This window comes from Ursus americanus, chromosome 14 (genome assembly GCF_024610735.1).
Source record: "Ursus americanus isolate L20-20 chromosome 14, mUrsAme1.1.p, whole genome shotgun sequence".
Classification (NCBI taxonomy): domain Eukaryota; kingdom Metazoa; phylum Chordata; class Mammalia; order Carnivora; family Ursidae; genus Ursus; species Ursus americanus.
The window spans coordinates 8,099,455-8,118,103 of record NC_142140.1 but is presented as its reverse complement, the minus strand read 5'-3'; the positions used below and the strand labels follow the sequence as shown (position 1 = coordinate 8,118,103).

Here is an 18,649-nt window from a genome sequence, read left to right as displayed (position 1 = left end):
ATGAGCAGAACACATAGCTTAATATTTATTTTCCACAGGTAATTTCTGAGCTGCGGGAGAAGTTGGATCTGCAGCATTGTATTTTGCCATCACGGTTGCAGGCTTCCCAAAGCAAGTTGAAAAATAAAGGACGACAAAGGTATAATGTCATTGAGAGTTACCACCCTTTTTCTCATATAGGCAAGGCAAGTTTTCTGACATGTATTCTGAAGCCAGGACAGTAGATCTTAATACTTGCAACTACAAATAATGGTAATAATATTGTTTGCATGTACCACTATACAGTCCTTCAAATCATATGTATGTGGTACATGTAGTGTGTGTGTATGTGTATACGTGGGCGGATGGGGTGTATTCTCCTGGCTATTCAGATCAGTCCTAGATAAACTACAGTACAAGTTTATTAGCTATTTTACACATGAAGTTGTGCCTTGGAACAGGCACTTGGCTTGTAAACAGGGACCAGATTTTATAGGTTCCTCTCTGGTAAGTGGAGGAATGATTTTTTTTCCCCTCTGCTCCTTGTAGTTCTTCAGGAAATCAAGAAAACAGCGGTCAGGACTGTGTTATTCTCCTCTTTGATGTAATAAAGTCAGCTGTTAGATATGAGAAAATCATTTCAGAAGCCTGGATTAAGGTGAGTGAGATCTTTATGACTTTGAACATTAAGGAGGAAGTAGGTGGCAATCAGTGATGGATATGTAAGTAAAGGTAGGTGGAAATAAAAGTGTTAAAAGTCAGTCAGGTAGAAATGATAGATGAAGGTTCCCAGATGGGCAGATTGCTTCTCAGGAGAATGGGGCATGCTGAATAAGGTGAAACGTGTTCCACTTATGTGTTATAATATTTCGTGACCCTTGTTTTTCCAGGCAATTGAAAGCACTGCCTCAGAGTCTGAACACAAGGTAAAATACTTATGTACTATGAATTTTATGTACTGCGGACTTAAAATTAATTATATGGCTAGTTTTCCTTTTTTTCTCTCACTCTCTCCAGTCATCCCTTCTGTGCTTTCTGTAGCTTCTCTAACAAACATTAGCTGTGTGGGGAAGATAATCTGAGGAGATGACTTGCTACATGGTCTTTCCTACTCATCTTGGCAATAAAATAAACCTAAGCTCCCCCCATAAGGGGAAATACTAACATTCCAAACAAGCACAGTGAGTTGCAGTCCCAAGAAGCCAATTCCCCATAGATGAAGTGAAGACAGGAGTCACTTGGGGCATGAGTCGGTCTCTGTATCTATCTGATAACCCTTCCTTCCGCCAAACGGAATTGTCAAGATAATGGCATTGCATGTTTTACTTTCCTTTGCCCATGTCAGCCTGACCAGAATGAATCAAATAGTCCATCCGTTCACTGTCAAGGCAGTGGTACTGAATCTGTCTGAATTACGGAAATTTTTTCTTCTGTTGGGAAGCCAGATGATTACGTTTCTTGTGTACTGGTTTGTTCCCATTAAGGATTTTCCTTTAGTTGGAATCTGTTTTGTTTTGTGGGGTTTTGTTAGATTATCCAGTTATTGGGTGGCTATTTTAAAAGCTTTTATGATATTGAATAAAACAATGAGAAACTCAGTTTTTTGTGGGGGAGGGATCAAAATCCTAACACGACCTTTTCTTTTTTCATTTTTGCATAACCCTTTTTTCATTTCATTTTGCATAACCCTTAGTCACCTGCATACCTGTTTTGCTGTTTTTACAGATTTCTAATTATTATATAATTTTGCATTCTGATTTTTTTCTCTTGACATTATATCATACATTTTATATGCATCTGCAATGTCTTTATGTCTTTTTTTTTTTAAATAGTCTCCATGCCCAGCGTAGAGCCCAATGAGGGACTTGAACTCATATCCCCAAGATCATGACCTGAGCCAAAATCAGGAGTCAGACATTTAACCGACTGAGGTACCCAGGTGCCCCATTATTTTATAATGGGAAATTTGCACCTTTTGATCTCGCACACCCATTTTTTTTTTTAAGATTTTATTTTTAAATAATCTCTACACCCAATGTGGGGCTCGAAGTTACAAGCGAGATCAAGAGTTGCATTCTCTACCAACTAAGCCCCCCTGCCTCTGGCAACTGCCAATCTGTTCTGTCAATGAATTCAGTTTTTTGTGTGTTTTGTTTTGTTGTTTATTTATTTTTTAGATTCCATGCATAAGCGAGATCATAAGGTATTTGTCTTCCCGTCCTACTTACTTCATTTAGCATAATGCCCTCAAGATCTGTCCATATTGTTACAAATGGCAAGATTTCATTCTTTTTATGGCTGAATAATATTCCAGCGTGTATCTCTGTGTATGTGTGTCTGTATGTGTCTGTGTACTTACCCATTTTCTTTTCACTTAGGTTGCTTCCATGTCTTCTTTATTGTAAATAATGTGTAGGGATCATAGGAGTGCAGATATTTTGTCGAATTAATTTTAGTTTTTTTGAATACCCAGAAGTGGAATTTCTGGATCATATGATATTTCTACTTTTAATTTTTTCAGGAACTTCCATATTGTTTCCCATAGTGGCTACACCAATTCACATTCCACCAACAGTGCACAAGGGTTCCCTTTCTCTACATCGTCACCAACACTTACTGTCTTTTGTCTTTTTTAATGATAACCATTCTGCCAGGTGTGAGGTGAAATCTCATTGTGATTTTACATTCCTGATGATTAGTGATGTTGAACATCTTTTCACGTGTCTGTTGGCCATTAGTATGTCAAGAAAATGTCTATTCAGATCCTTGGCCCAGGGTGGTCCAGCCACCATATGTGGGTGGCTCAACCAGTTAAGCATCTGACTCTTGATTTCATCCCAGGGCATGATCTCAGGGTGTTGAGACTGAGCCCCATGTTGAGCCTCTCTCTCCCTCTGCCCTCCTCCCCACCCCTCGTTCACATTTGCTCTCTCTAAAATAAAAAAAATTTTAAGATCCTTGGTGGGGGACCTGGGTGGCTCAATCGGTTAAGCGTCTGCCTTCGGCTCAGGTCATGATCCGACAGTCCTGGGATGGAGTCCCATGTTGGGCTTCCTGCTCGGTGGGGAGCCTGCTTCTCCCTCTCCCTCTGCCTGACGCTCCCCCGCTTATGTGTGCTCTCTCTCTCTCTCTCTCTCTCTCTCTCTGTGTCAAATAAATAAATAAATAAAAATCTAAAAAGAAAAAAAGATCCTTGATCCATCTTTTAAATTGGATTGTTTAGTGTTTTGCTCTTGAGTTGTATGAGTTCCGAGTAGTTTTTTTTTTTTTTGTCTTGCTTGACTTTTTTAACCTTTTTTTTTTAACATGGTTAATACAAGCTAATTATGGAGAAAAAACCCCACAAGGAGTCTAAAAATGTTAAAAATAAGGTTTCTCTTCACTCTCTGTTCCATTCTTCATGAATAATTCTTCTTCCAGACTTTTTCCCGTTCCAGTACAAGCTGTATGTGTATGTGAGTGCAGGCATTCTTACTCTTATACTTACACGTATTTGTGTTCATATATTATTTTTACATAAAATCTGTTTTGCAGGTTGCTTTTTTTTTTTAACTTCACAATGTCATGAATCTCTGTTAAAAAATGTAGTCTAGCTTATTTTTAGTGGCTGTATAATATTCTGAAAATGACTATCAGAATTTAATTTTTTTCATATTGACAGGCATTTACAGTCTCCTCAACTTTTCAGAAAGTAGTTTTCCTAATAATAATGAAATATATACTAAGGTTGGCAAGTGATTTTTCTTTAATAAATGTGAAGATATTCCAAGTTATTTCTGTAATAGTATCACTTCAGCTTATATTCAGTGTTTTCATAAAAGATAACAGTAGTTAATAGTTGTAGCACTTTATTTCTCTGAAAAACATTTGTGGGTTTTGTGAAAAAAATGTAGGTATTCCCATGGAGTGTGTTGAACAAATAAGTATCACCACTTCTGTGTTTTCATGGGAAAAAGTTGTGAGCTGCTATTTCGTGGAAATAAATGTGCTGATTTGTTAAACTGTTTCTCTGTTGCCGTGTTTATTGACAATAGACCTTTGACTTGGCGATGCTTCTCATCATCTATAGCACCAACACTCAGACAAAGAAGTACATTGAGAGGGTGCTGAGAAATAAGATTCGATCAGGCTGCTTTCAAGAACAGCTGCTGCAGAGTACATTCTATATTCATTACTTGGTAAGTGTCAGAGAATCAGCAACATTAGTCTGAAACTTATATAGAGAAGTCGTTTAACCTTTCCTACTCCCTGTGGAAATCTTGACAATACCACCTTTGCTGGATGTTGATTTTTGACAGCTCAGTATATTTCAGAATATAATAGGATTATTACTTACCTAGATTGAGACATAATGATGTTAATAAAACCAACCTAAGATTGTTGTCTCATCTCTTTAGAAAAAAGGTGACAAAATTGGTTTATATTGAACTGATTAAACTCAAGCCCCAAATTATTTTTTACAGGAAATGTTTTAGTTCAGGTCTTCTAATTACATACTTATATAACTTGATTTCTAACTTAAAATGGAAGGCTTTGCAGCTCCCATATAAAAATTTCTTCATGTTAGTGTCAACCCATTGTTCAAGTGCATTGAGACTTTCAAATCTGAACTTTGCATTAATCATTTTAATTATCTAGCTCTTTGTGATCTGCAGTTTTGACAAACTTGCCTTCTGTATCCTGTTCTAAGCAGTTTTTAAAAACCTTGAGCATAACAGGACCAGAGGAATGCTAATAGAGACATAATTATGCATCTTTTGAACCATCTGTATTTGGCCTTTCAGTGCTGTGACTCTCGGGTGATTTTTTTCTGTTGAAATATAAACGCTTTGATTAGAATTTTGTAAGTTAGGAATGGTATTTCCTGGTAAATTTTCAGGATATTAACAATATATACCTTAGAAAACTGGATAACCAGTAGTTTGGGCTTGACTTAGGTATTAATGAGAATATATAGTTGGGTCTTAAGATTTTGTATTTAGAAATGGATTTGATATTTCTGTTATTTTATCTTATAGTGCTTTCCGTGCCTATTTCTGGCAATGATATGTGTTTTGGGCTATAATTTTCCAGAAGGCAGAAACTATATATATATATCTTTTAAAGATTTATTTATTTATTTTAGGGGGGCACAGAGAAAGAGGGAGAGAGAAACCCAAGCAGACTCTGTGCTAAGTGTGGAGCCCAGTGCAGGGCTCAATCTCACGACCCCGAGATCATGACCAGAGCTAAAACCAAGAATCAGACTCCTAACCAACTGTGCCAACCAGGCACCCCATATATAATTTTTTATTGCATTTTCTCAGCAAAGTATTATACCCAATTCAGGGCTTAATTTAAGATTTGTTGTTGTTGTTGTTGTGATGGTATTGGTAAAGAAGCTGGACTTAAACTGGTTATTTACTTTGGGTCCATTAATGTCCGTCTTCTGCCCTTTTGCTAAGACACGATCAGTTCTCTATTTGATCTTAGGAGAAATCAATTTAATTAGTATTGAACCTTATAGATTGATTTCAAATCATAACCAAGGCAGAACAGACCCAGTATATGCGCAGGGAGACAGTATGATTGAGTAAAGAAATTGGGATTTAGAAGATTTGGATTCTAGGGTTGCCTAGGTGGCTCAGTCTGTTAAGCGTTGCCTTCAGCTTGGGTCACGATCCCGGAGTTCCAGGTTTGAGCCCTGCATCGGGTTCCCTGCTCAGCCAAGAGCCTGCTTCTCCCTCTCCTCCTCCCCTACTTGTGCGCGCGCCCGCGCTCTGTTTCTCTCTCTCTCAAAAAATAAAAAAATAAAATAAATTTTAAAAAGGTCTGGATTCTAGTCCCAAATTGGGCGGATAGGGACAACACTATTACGCTTATAATTTAACTTCTTTCAGCTTCCAGGTCACTTCTTATTCATACAACCAATCCCATTGATCCTGAGTGAAAACTCAGAATGATGAAAGATAATTTTGAGTAAAACAAAGATTAAGTTACCTTAAGTTAAAATGAGAGTTAGTGAGGAGAACTCTGACATCTTATAAGGCTTAGCAAGTCTTGGTTCTGTAATAACTAAATTCCTCCCACAGCTTCTTTTGTTTTTCTCTCCTCTTCCCCCCCCTCAAGGTCCTTAAGGATATTTGTCCATCCATTCTGTCGTTGGCGCAGAGTTTGTTGCACTCCCTAGACCAGAGTATCATTTTGTTTGGCAGTCTCCTATACAAATATGCATTTACGTTTTTTGACACTTACTGTCAGCAGGTATGTCGAAATATTTATTTTGGAAAGGAGGGAACAGGGAACAGGAAGAAATGCGATTCCAAGTGGCTTGCATGTGATATGATGTTTACTTCTTGTTGGTTGGAAGGCATTGAAGGAAAAAGAGCTCAGAACTGGGAGTTGGGAAAACTTAGTTCTAGTCGTAGTCTTAATAAAATGTGGGAGACTAGACTGGAGGATCTAACTCTGCATTTTGAGCTCTAAAATTCTCTGACTTTAAAATGAAGGTCCACATCCAGTCTTTTTTAAATAAACCATGGCTAAAAGGCTGGGGTTATTGGGCTGTTTTCATAGTATACAGAAAGCTGTTTTAAAATTTAGCTGCCACTGATCAACTGCCAGTTGATCCTGGAGTTGTTCTCTAGAAAAAATGTGGAGGAAAACAAATGAAGGAGAAATGCCTGAGGGCGTAACCCTATTCCCATGAACATGAGACACAAAATTTAATAGCACATATCCAGAGAGGGAAGGCTGTACTTGTGGAAAGTGATTATGAAATCAAAGAACAGAGTGTCTTATTTTCTATTTTTTTGTACATGCTATACTTAGTATTAACAATGTCAAAACATTTGAATGGAACTTGTAAAAATAAAGACAATAAAAATTTAAAGCAGAGCAATAGATTCAGCTGTCATGGGCTAGCTGCTGCAGTTGAGAAAACCATATGATTCAGTATGGAGCAGCAGTATAAAGGAAAGGGAGAATGGCATACAAGGTATTTTTTTGGAACCATCTTAATGTCTTAAGAGTTACTATCATGGCTCATGTTTGCTTGAAACATACAAGTCTAACCTGTAAAAACCTTTAAAACCTTGAGCTTCTTGAGTTCCATCTTTTTTTTTTTTTTTAGTATTTTATTTTTAAGTAATCTCTACACCCAACATGGGGCTTGAACCCACAACTGAGAGATCAAGAGTCACATGCTCCATTTGACCCAGCGAGGCGCCCTTAGTTCCATCTTTATAGTAAATTTTAACAGATTAAGTACAACTGTAGCTTGAGGGGTAGTATTTAACCCATATGAAAAAAGAAAGAGACTATGCCAGGGAGCAAAATCAGGGGGGCTTAGATAGCGCTCACTGATAAATTTTAGGAAATAAGTCAAGAGTGGATGGTCACGTAGTTAGATTGGCATAATCCTCAACCTCTTGAAACCAACATTAATGAAAAGTAGATAATAGAGTTAGACAATAGGATAGGGTAGGTTGGGATTTTAAGCAAGTTGAGATTGGAATGGTCTCAAGCATTAACCCTTTTAAGATGGCCATGTCATATTTTTATTTACACTGTCCTATTGCCTCTTTCCCATACAGGAAGTGGTTGGTGCTCTAGTGACCCATATCTGCAGTGGAAATGAAGCTGAAGTTGATACTGCGTTGGATGTCCTCCTGGAGTTGGTAGTCCTAAACCTATCTGCTATGAGGCTGAACGCAGTCTTTGTGAAGGTATCTGTCTCTCCGGTGACATATATTGCATCATTTTTCTTTCTTGCATGTATCTGAGAGATATCTGGCATCCACTAATTAGCAGCAGTTTAATTTATATTCTAGATATTGAGCGCTATAAGTGGTAGGAGGGGGTGGGAAGGAGGTGAGGTAATGGGCAAATAATAGAAAAAAAATAACTCATCTTGTATATATTAATACATTCAACAAATACTTTGTACCTATGTGCAGGCTGTATTCTGGGTGGTCTGTGTATAAAACTTAGTTCTTACCTTTGGTGATAGTAAAACAAATAAACAAGTCACTGTAAAAACAACATGAGAAATCTCTAGAAAGATAAGGTGGTATTGATGCACCAGAGCAGGAATAATTAATTTGGCCTAGGAAACTGGGTACTTTTCAAAGAGTAGATTTGAGTGATTCTTGAAGTTTGGGCATGATTTGATAAGAGAAAATAAAGGAAGTGCATCTAGGCAGAGGACAGTTTAAACAGAAGCAAATTGGCATCCAGCTCCATGGTATACCTGAAGGATGACAAGTAGACTAGCATGGTTGACAAATGGGACATATGGTGAGAAGTGGTGGTAGGTGAGGTTGGGAAGACATAGGACAGTGTCAGATTATGAAGGGTGTCAGATACCATGCTGAAGAGTTTCAACTTTATTTTGTAGACCATAGAGAGCTCGATAGGCTTTTAACACAGGGTTGATGTAATCACATCTGGGCTTTGAAAGGTAATTGTAGGTCATGTTATCGTCATATTAGGGATGAGAAAGCTGAGGTTTTGCCCAACGTTAAAAAATAAGTATTTCCCTTGTGACTACTTCCACATCGGTAGAGAATGAGTAAGTAATTCATGGAGTGGAAACCGAGAAGGGATGTTATAAGGAATAAGGTCCGAGATGTAACTTTTGGCAGAGTACTGTATTCACTAAGAAGGGAAGCGTGGAGAAGAGGAATAGGGAGAACTAGGAGGTATGTTAGGATGAATAACTCTTTGGGGTCTGAGCGCAGCTTGAGAGAACTTGAGCTTTTGTGGGTACCTGGATGCCTCTTATGTCTCTTAAAAGGATTTTAATTTTTTTATTTGATGGAAGAAAATATTAGTGGCTAACTTTATTGTTGGCATTTTTTTTCATAGGGCATTTTAGATTATCTGGATAATATGTCCCCTCAGCAGATACGAAAACTCTTCTATATTCTCAGCACACTGGCATTTAGCAAACAGCATGAAGCCAGCAGTCACATCCAGGTAACAGGCAGTGCGTTGAGAAACCTTTAAAACTTTAAACTTCTTTAATTAAAATTCACTGAACAAAATCACTTTAGCCTGTGTACTAATAGAAATCAAGTACACAGCCATGGTCTGAGTACTTTCTCATTCTTTTCTTACCACAAACATTAAGTGTTTATTGTGTACCAAGCCCTGAGATAGTAAGTGTATTAGACCTTCTACCCTCAAGTAGCTTAGTCTATTAGAAGTGGGTCTGTAATTAGCTGACTATGGACCTGAGTAAGAAAAGCTGTTCAGGTTCTAAACTGAGTGCTGTGGGGACACAGTATTACCTTGTTTCCTAGGGAACATCTACATCTAATGTGAACTTCATCTGGGCTTGCTTTCATCGGTAGACACCATTCACTGGGAAAGTCAGGCAAAGGGACTAAAACAAGAGATTACATTGCAATCAGAACTCGTAGCTCTTTTGTATCTTTAGTGCCACCCCGTGGCAGTAATCCATACAGGACTGTGACTTTGAACAACCAACACCTTTTCTTAATTAAAAAAAAAAAGCTAGATAATATATATATGTAGCACAAAATTCAAAAGGTATAAGAAGTGGTGAAAAATAAGTGTCCCCCCTTCTCAGTCCTCTAGGCATCTGGTTCTCTGAAGGCAATCACTTTCTGAGTTTGTCCTGAGACATTATAGCTTTCTGAGATGTCCTGAGCATTTACAAATTTGTATTTACCTATATTCCACTCCTTACCCTTTTGTTCTGCATCTTATTTCTTTCATTTAGCAGTATATTTTGGAGATGGCTTCACATCAGTAATATAGAGCTACATCATTATTTTATTTTTTAATGATGGTAAAATATGCATAACAGATTTTATTACTTTAACAATTTTTAAGTAGCATTAAGTTCATTAAGAATGTTGTGCAGCTGTCACCACTGTCTATATCCAGAACTTTTTGTCGTCCCAAACAAACTCTACCCATTCAGCAGTAACTCCCCATTTTCCTTCCTCCAGCCCCCGGTTACCTCTGATCTATTTCCTGTCTCTGAATTTGTCTGTTCTGGGTACCTCATTTAAATAGTCATATGAGGGGCATCTGGGTGACTCAGTCAGTTAAGTGGCCAACTCTTGATTTCAGCTCAGGTCATGATCTCAGGGTTGTGAGATTGAGCCCTGCGTTGGGCTCCATGCTGGGTGTGGAACCTGCTTAAGATTCTCTCGCTCTCCCTCTTTAAAAAAAAAATAACAAAATTTAAATTTAAAAAATAGTTATATGATATCTTTCCTTTTGTGTTTGGCTTATGTCACTTAGCATTGTCTGTTCAGGGTTCACCCGTGGTATAAGATATATCAAACTTCATTCCTTTTTATGGCGAACTAGCATTCCATTGTATGTATAGACCACATTTAGTTTGTGCATTCATTTATTGATGGACACTGGCTTTTTTTCACCTTTTGGCTATTGTGAATCATGCTGCTATGAACACCGGTGTGCAAGTAGCTGTTTGAGTCCCTATTTTCAAGTCTTTGGTTATCTAGGAGTGGAATTGCTGAATCATATGTTGATTCTGTGTTTAACATTTTGAGAACCCACCAAACTGTTTTCTGCAGCAGCTGCACCTAATTTTATGTGCCCGTGAACAATTGAGGACTCCGCGGTTTTACATCCTCACCAACACTTATTTTCCATTTCTTAACTATAACCATCCTACTGGGTGCCTTGCTGTGGTTTTGATTTGCATTTCCCTAAAGACTAATGATGTTGAACATCTTACTATTTGCTTATTAGTCATTTGAATATCTTATTTGGGAGAATGTCTATTGAAGTCCTTTGTTCATTTTTTTAAGTCTGTTTTTTGTTGTTGATGTATAGGGATCCTCTGTACTTCCTGGGTATTGTCCCTTATCAGATACATGATTGGCAAATATTTTCTCCCATTCCATGCATTGTCTTTTCACTCTTGATAGTGTCCTTTGGTGGAGTTTTGATGAAGCCCCAATTTATCTGTGTCTCTTTTTTCTTTGTTGCCTGTGCTTTTGGTGTCATACTTAGGAAAAAACCATTCCCCAATTTGAAGTCGTGAAGATTTTTTTCTTCGCTTTCTTTCAGGAGTCTCACAGTTTTAGCTCTTAAATTTAGGTTGTTGGTTCACTTTGAGTTAATTTTTGTATATGGTTAAAGGTAAGAGTTCAATTTCATTTTGTGTATATGTGGGTATCCAATTTTTTCAGCACCTTTTGTGTGTGGTTTTTTCCAGCACCTTTTATTGAAAAGACTGTACTTTCCCCTTTGAATGGTCTTAGCACCTTTGCAGAAAGTCAATTGACCATATATGTGAGGGTTTATTTCTGGACTCTTATCGGTGTATATGTGCTTCCTATTCAGGTGGCACACTGTTTTAATTACTGTAGCTTTTGTAGTAATTTTGAAGTTGAAAGATTGTAATAATTTCAAAATTGAAATTTGAAAGAACGTATTTATTCTTTTTCAAGATTGTTTTGGCTATTTGGGGTCCCTTGAAATTCCATATGAATTTTAGCATGAGTTTTTCTCTATCTGGAAAAAATTCTTTTGTGATGTTAGTAAGGATTACAAAGAATGTGCCTGTCACTTTGAGTATTATCATTATCTTAACAATATTAAGTCTTCCAATTCATGAACATGGGTTAGCTTTCCATTTATTTAGGTCTTCTTTAATATCTTTCAGCATTGTTTTATACTTTTAATGTACAAGTCTTTTGCCTCCTTGGTTAATTTACCTAAATATTTTTTTCTATTTCATTATTTTAGTTGAGCAGCCAACAACAACACAGTAATTCACATATCCTTATCAAGCAAGTATCACAACAGTAACAATAATAGCTGTTATTTTTGAGCATCTGCTATGTTTGACACTGTTCTAGGACATTTGTTAATTTGTCTCTCTTGCTTACAAAACCTTCCCTGTTTTATAGATGAAAAAAATTGAGACTCAGAGATGAAATGACTTGCCAAAAGCCACACAGTTAGTAAATGATAGAGCCCTTGCTATTTTAGGTATTTTGCCTCCAATATCTATAGGCTCTTTTGCTGTACTATTCCAGCATCTTCAGCTTTCTCTACCATGTCTTCCTTGCAGGATGACATGCACCTGGTGATAAGAAAGCAGCTCTCTAGCACCATATTCAAATACAAACTCATTGGTATTATTGGTGCTGTCACCATGGCTGGCATCATGGCAGCAGACAGGTATGCTTGGAAATTCTGACTTCTGTGGCTCAAGGTCACTTAATCAAGTTGCCACCTTACAAATAAAGTGTTACATTGTGTAGACTTCATTATAATGGTAAACATTAAGCCCATAATAAGAGAAGTAAGCAAATGTTTGTTACAACTTTTCCATTTTCCCTCCTAATCTCGACTGTATATACCCCATATAATTTTTACAGAATGTGATCATAATCATTACAGTCTGATGGTTAAAAACTAGGGATTGTTAATAAATAAAGTAATAGAAATGTTTCCACAAAAGGGGAATGCTGAACATCCTGGGATGCATTTTTTTGCATTTGCGCCTCTCCCCGGCACTGGACGTTACAGATTTCTCCATTGCTGTGGTATTGTCCAGGACATCATGTTTGATAAAAATAAGGCACCTGGTGATAGGAGCATCAGAGTTGGGTCTTGATAAGATGTTGCCATTGCAAAATGACATTGGAGTTCAGTTTATGCTCCTTAGAGATAGTTCGTTAGGAATTCCTGGGACCTCAGGAGACATTCTTAGAATCGGCATTAGTAATTCATGGAGGCTACATAATGTACTGGGTAAGAGTTCAGTCTTTGGTGCTAGACCGCTCGAGAGCATTAAATGCTTAGAACAATGCCCAGTGCTTGCTTTTAAGATTATTACTAATTTAGTGTGCCCTTAAAAAAAATCTAAGATAGCCATTGTTTGCTCTAATCCACATTTTGTAAATAGTCCTTTGTGCCTTTATGCACTTCTATCTCCACCCACATCCGAGGGATGGCAGGATTCATACATATATTGCTAGTTCTTACAAAATATTGTAAAAGTGAAGCTAAAATTCTTTGTTTTTAGAAGTAGATCTTCAAATTTGACCCAAGGGAGAACAGACCTGAGCAATGAACAGTACACACAGGTGAGTTCTTGTAATGTGGTTGGATATGTTTATGAATAACTGAGAAATTGCTCTAATAACTGTCAGTTTACCAGAAAGAGTGCTTTTTTTTTTTCAAAATATGTTTTCCTGGCTGGCATGAGTTACATTTATTTCTGTATTTGTCTAACCTCCTTAATTAAATTGTGAATTCCTAGAGAGCAAGACAAGTGAGCCATATTTGTACAATAGGAGATTGATTGGAGCATAGGGACAAGTAAGCATACAGTTGGAGAGTTGGAGATAAAACTAGTCCAAAGGTAGCAAAGAGAGGGCCTTGAGTGTGAATCAAGACATTTCAATTTAATTTTTTGCATAGCGGTAGTCTTTAAGGTTTCTTAGCATAGACGTGACATAATTGAAACTTTGCTTTAGAAAAATTAATCCAGGGGCGCCTGGCTGGCTCAGTTGATTAAGCATCCAACTCTTGATTTTGGCTCAGGTCATTATCTCAGGATCGTGAGATCGAGCCCTGCATTGGGCTCCGCGCTGGATGTGGAGCCTGTTTGAGTTCTCTCTCTCTCTCTCTCTCTCTCTCTCTCTCTCTCGTTCTCCATCTCCCCCTCCCCCCACTCATGTGCGCTCTTTCTCTCAAAATAAAAGTATTTGTGAAAAGAAAGGGCATGTTTGGGGGTGCCTGGGTAGCGCAGCCGTTAAGCGTCTGCTTTTGGCTCAGGGCGTGATCCTGGCGTTCCGGGATCGAGTCCCACATCGGGCTTCTCCGCTAGGAGCCTGCTTCTTCCTCTCCCATCCCCTGCTGGGTTCCCTCTCTCGCTGGCTGTCTCTCTGCCACATAAATAAATAAAATCTTAAAAAAAAAAAAAAAAAAGAAAGAGCATGTTTGTAAAAAAATAATAATAATCCAGTTGTGTGGGTCTGATGGATTGGAGAAGAGATATTAGAAAGAGATAGGCTTGTAAGGAAGCTCAAGAAAACCTCAGGTGAGTGGTAGTAAGAGCTTTGCCAGTGAAATTGAAAGGAAAAATTTACTGCTGAATGGAGTGAGCAGTGTTTAGGAAACGTTGGCAGTCCAGTGGCTGAACCATTCTTTCTCTTTGGCTGCTCCAGGTGACCTCCTTGCTGCAGTTGGTTCATTCCTGTAGTGAGCAGTCTCCCCAGGCTTCTGCACTTTATTATGATGAATTTGCTAATATGATCCAAGGAAGAAAGCTGGCTCCAAAAGCCCTGGTAAGGCCCAGTATCTTTTCTTAAAGCAGCAAAGCCTGAGAACTGCTTTTTACTTCATATTCTTCAAACCCTTCTGTCTATTACCGTGCAAAAATAGATCATCCTGTGAGCTCTCCCATATTCTAGTTGGGAAGGCTGTTCTGACTTGCCCTACTCCAGGCCTCACCTCACTCCTGAGGCCTCCTTCATATAATAACAATAATAATAGTAATGATGATGATGATGACATATTGTTGATGATGTTGATAGCCATTATGTATTCTGTGCCAGGCACTGTGTTAAGCATTTTTTATGTATTAAGTGTTTTCTACTTCATAATAATGGGGTACATAATATTCTCTTCTTAGAAATGGGGAAACTGGGGGACTCCTGGGTGTCTCAGTTGGTTAAGTGTCTGCCTTCAGCCTAGGTCATGATCTCAGGGTCCTGGTCCTGGGATCAAGTCCCACATCTGGCTCCCTGCTTGGCAGGGAGCCTGCTTTTCCCTCTGCCTGCCACTCCCCTGCTCGCCTGCATGTGTGTGCACTCTCTCTTTCTCACAAATCAATAAATAAAACCTTAAAAAAAAAAAAAAGAAAGGAAACTAAGGCTTAGAAAGGGTAATAGTTTGTCTAAGGCTCTATAGCAAGTACACCCTTACCTATACAGCCTTGTTTGTTTGCTTGCTTGCTTCCTGAAGGACTGGGTTGGGCAGAACATCTTCAATGATTTCCAAGATGCCTTTGTGGTGGATTTCTGTGTTTTTCCAGAAGGGTAAGTACTGTATACCCCCCAACCTGATTGTACTGGTGAAGAAATTATGTCCGTAGTTAGTACGGACATCAATCAGAATGCTCTTGACCTCAGCTAAGTCTGGCCCAGTCCCACAGCTTCTTTCCTCCCAACACCCCAGCACCCCAGTTCCAGAATTCCTAAAAGCTTCCACTTGTTTTTTCTCTTTCTCATTTCTTCTTGTAAGAGGAAAGATTGGTTTGTTCTAGCAGTTTCCCTTGAAGGTGTGTATACCCTTGGGGCATCAAATTCTGGGTTCTCTCCACAGCGACTATCCATTTCCTGTGAAAGCTCTCTACGGACTAGAAGAATACAGTAGTCACGATGGGATTGTCATCAACCTCCTGCCACTGTTGTTCTCTCAGGACTTTGCAAAAGATGGGGGTAGAATGACTTCAAAGGAATCAGACCAAAAGTCAGTGTACTTTCTCTTTTCTAAAAACTTCTTTTGCAGTTTTGAGAGTTCATGGGGTATTCCACACTTCTTGCAGTCTGTTGAGAACTTGGTGGAAAAGGGTTTCTGGGGCGCCTGTGTGGCTCAGTTGGTTAAGCGTCTGCCTTCGGCTCAGGTCATGATCCCAGGGTCCTGGGATCAAGCCCTGCGTCAGGCTCCCTGCTTAATGGGAAGCCTGCTTCTCCCTCTCCCTATGTCCCTCCCCCAGCTCATTTTCTCTCTTTCAAGTAAATAAATAAGATCTTTTTAAAAGGGGGTGTGGTTTTCTCCTAATACAGGTGGTATTTGGAGGGGTTAGCTAGAATGGGTCAGATTCCTTGTTTTTTCTTGGACCCTGTGGTTGGGGTTTATGTTGCCTAAGGACAGCCAACAAGTACTCTGTGAGGCTGTTTTTATTTCTGTCCCTTTCTCCCCCCCATGGACATACTTGTCTGCCTCTGCCACTCTCCCTCCTTCCGTCTTATCTCTGCTTCTCCTAACTCATGGATATTCACTCTACTCAGCCTTTGCCTTCCTCCAGGTTAGTTCATTGTTTATTTGCTGAGCATCCATTAAGTTCCTTGTCATGTATTCTTAAAAGTAGACATTTATTTTGGGCAAAACTCTTTATTTATAAGGTCGGGTTCCCTATAACATGGACTAATATGCTTATAAAGTATTGTTTAGAAATTGATTTTTCCTTCCCAGATTGGTGTCTCCGTTGTGCCTGGCTCCCTATTTCCGGTTACTGAGACTTTGTGTGGAGAAACAACATAATGGAAACTTGGAGGAGATTGATGGTTTATTAGGTATAGGATGAACTTATCAGATCCTTTCTTCTTTGTAACCTTTCTTTGATAATCTTAGGGAAGGAACAAACCAGTACATTGTGTGTGGGAAGGAATTTTCTAACTTCACAAAGTAGAATAGCAGTAATAATGGAATTCCAAAGACAATAATGCATACAGATTTCTATCATGTTGACAAATCAGTCATCATCATAGTTCCTTGTTGCTTTCTGGTCCTCACCTCTAGTTTTGCAAAGTCTTCTTAATTATATGTAATGATTGCTACATGATATGGTAGTAATTTTGAGACTAATCAAAGCTTGACCTTCAAATACAAGTTAAAGGGGAAAGTAGAAGGAGAGGTAGGTAGCTCTAGGGGTAACATCCAGGTTCTGTTGACTTGAAATAAAGGGAGTTAGAAATGTTTGTTCTTCTCTTTCAGATTGTCCTATATTCCTCACTGACTTGGATCCTGGAGAGAGGCTGGAGTCCATGTCTGTTAAAGAGCATTCATTCATGTGTTCTCTCATATTTCTTACTCTTAACTGGTTCCGAGAGGTAAGCAGAGTTACTAGGACATTTCACCTTTTGTCTGGAGTTCTTGTTGAAAGGAAGCTATTTCCTGATACTCATGGGACTCTCTAAAAAGTCTCCACTAACCACTAACTGCTGTGTTGATGTAGCCAAATCAAAATACTTAGAATTCACTTAATGTTTTTCATGCTTTGCTACTTCAAGCCTTTTTGTTGTACTCTTCCTTTTGCCTGGAATAAACTCACCTTCTCCACTGTGAAAATTCTGTTCACCCTTGCATAGGTATGCATTTAATGTTTCGATTTGGTGAGATCAAGTGAGTGATGGTTTTCCCCTTCCTTTGGAATATATTGTGCTTAATGAAATGCACAATAATGAAATATGATGAAAATGACAGTAACATCTTACATTTATACCTCACTTCCTTTCTCATGCATATTATTTCGGAGAATGTTCACTTAAACTATCTCTTCTTATCTTCACAATTGTATTCCGATGTAGGCAGGACAGGTATTATCCTTGTTTTACACCTATGCAGTTGCAGATACAGAGAGTACAAAGTCAGTAAAAATAATCAAGCACTTACATTGTGCCAAATTCTGGGCTTATTTCTTTATTTATAGCATTTAATCCATATAACAACTTCATTCTCATTTTATAGTTGTCTCGTTTTATAGTTGAAGAAGTAAAAACTCAGAAAGGCTAATAATGACTTGGCCAGGGTCACACAGCTAGTAAGTAGCAGAATAGGACTTGTTTCATCAAAGTGTGTGCTCTATAGTCACTGTGCTATTCTACTTGTTACATAACTAGAAATCAGTAGAAATGGGATTAAAAGTCAGATCTTCTGTATTGGCCCAGGGCTTTTTCTCCTCTATAGCACCTTGCTGAGAACACCTTTACTTTACAGACTAAACTCACAAATCTGGGACGTCTGGGTGGCTCAGTCAGTTAAGCGTCTGCCTTTGGCTCAGGTCATGATCCCAGGGTCCTGGGATCGAGCCCCACATCGGGCTCCCTGCTCAGCGGAGAGCTTGCTTCTCCCTCTCCTTCTGCCCGCAGTTCCCCCTGCTTATGCTCACTCACTCTCTATCAAATAAATAAGTAAAATCTTTAAACTCACAGATCCTACCACTGAATGGCATTTTTTAGCTCTGGATGAATAATGTAAATAAGATTAAAATTGGAACCATTCAAAGTATGAGAATATAATTTGTACTTTTCCAGGTTGTCAATGCCTTCTGCCAGCAAACCTCACCTGAGATGAAGGGGAAGGTGCTCACCCGGTTAAAGCATATTGTGGAGCTTCAGAGAATCCTGGAAAAGTACTTAGCAGGTAAAGAAAATGTCTTATTATGGTACCTTTGCTGGGATGGCATTGAGGAGATAAAGAACTTTCCTTGTAAGCCAAGCTCACTGATAGCCATCCTGTACTCACTCATCTGGGACAAGAAAATGTTTGCCCAACAAGATAAAATTTGTTTATTTTTTTTTTTAATTTTTATTTATGTGACAGAAAAAGACAGTACAAGCAGGGGGCTGGCAGGCAGAGGGAGAAGCAGGCTTCCTGCCAAGCAGGGAGCCCGATGTGGGGCTTGATCCCAGGACCCTGGGATCATGACCTGAGCCGAAGGCAGATGCTTAACCTACTGAGCCACCGAGGCGCCCCTCAACAAAATTGGAAAAAAAAAAAAAAAAAAGAATACATCTATTTTCCTCCCATTGTTACCGTCAAGAAATCTTGCTGCTTAAGAAAATAAAAAATGGGAAGTATTGGTTGGGCTTTTTTTAAGTAACTTTTCTTCTTTAGAAGTCAAACTTTCAGGGGCGCCTGGGTGGCACAGCGGTTAAGC

At 38.7% G+C, this 18,649-nt stretch overlaps 1 protein-coding gene across 3 annotated transcripts in view; it reads left to right on the top strand.

The window, feature by feature from the left end:
* Positions 1-18,649, top strand: part of FANCD2 (FA complementation group D2) — a 57,852-nt gene that overhangs the window by 13,808 nt on the left and 25,395 nt on the right. For 2 of the 3 annotated variants that reach the window (XM_045808227.2, XM_045808226.2), the window contains exons 12-26: positions 39-139; positions 529-637; positions 870-905; positions 4,014-4,157; positions 6,088-6,222; positions 7,554-7,685; positions 8,827-8,937; positions 12,044-12,153; positions 13,004-13,064; positions 14,151-14,270; positions 14,950-15,023; positions 15,310-15,456; positions 16,183-16,283; positions 16,705-16,820; positions 18,024-18,132. In XM_045808227.2, coding sequence (XP_045664183.2) covers positions 39-139; positions 529-637; positions 870-905; positions 4,014-4,157; positions 6,088-6,222; positions 7,554-7,685; positions 8,827-8,937; positions 12,044-12,153; positions 13,004-13,064; positions 14,151-14,270; positions 14,950-15,023; positions 15,310-15,456; positions 16,183-16,283; positions 16,705-16,820; positions 18,024-18,132 — 1,606 coding nt within the window. The remainder of the gene's footprint in view (positions 1-38; positions 140-528; positions 638-869; positions 906-4,013; positions 4,158-6,087; positions 6,223-7,553; positions 7,686-8,826; positions 8,938-12,043; positions 12,154-13,003; positions 13,065-14,150; positions 14,271-14,949; positions 15,024-15,309; positions 15,457-16,182; positions 16,284-16,704; positions 16,821-18,023; positions 18,133-18,649) is intronic. The other variant, XM_045808228.2, reaches the window with a different exon arrangement.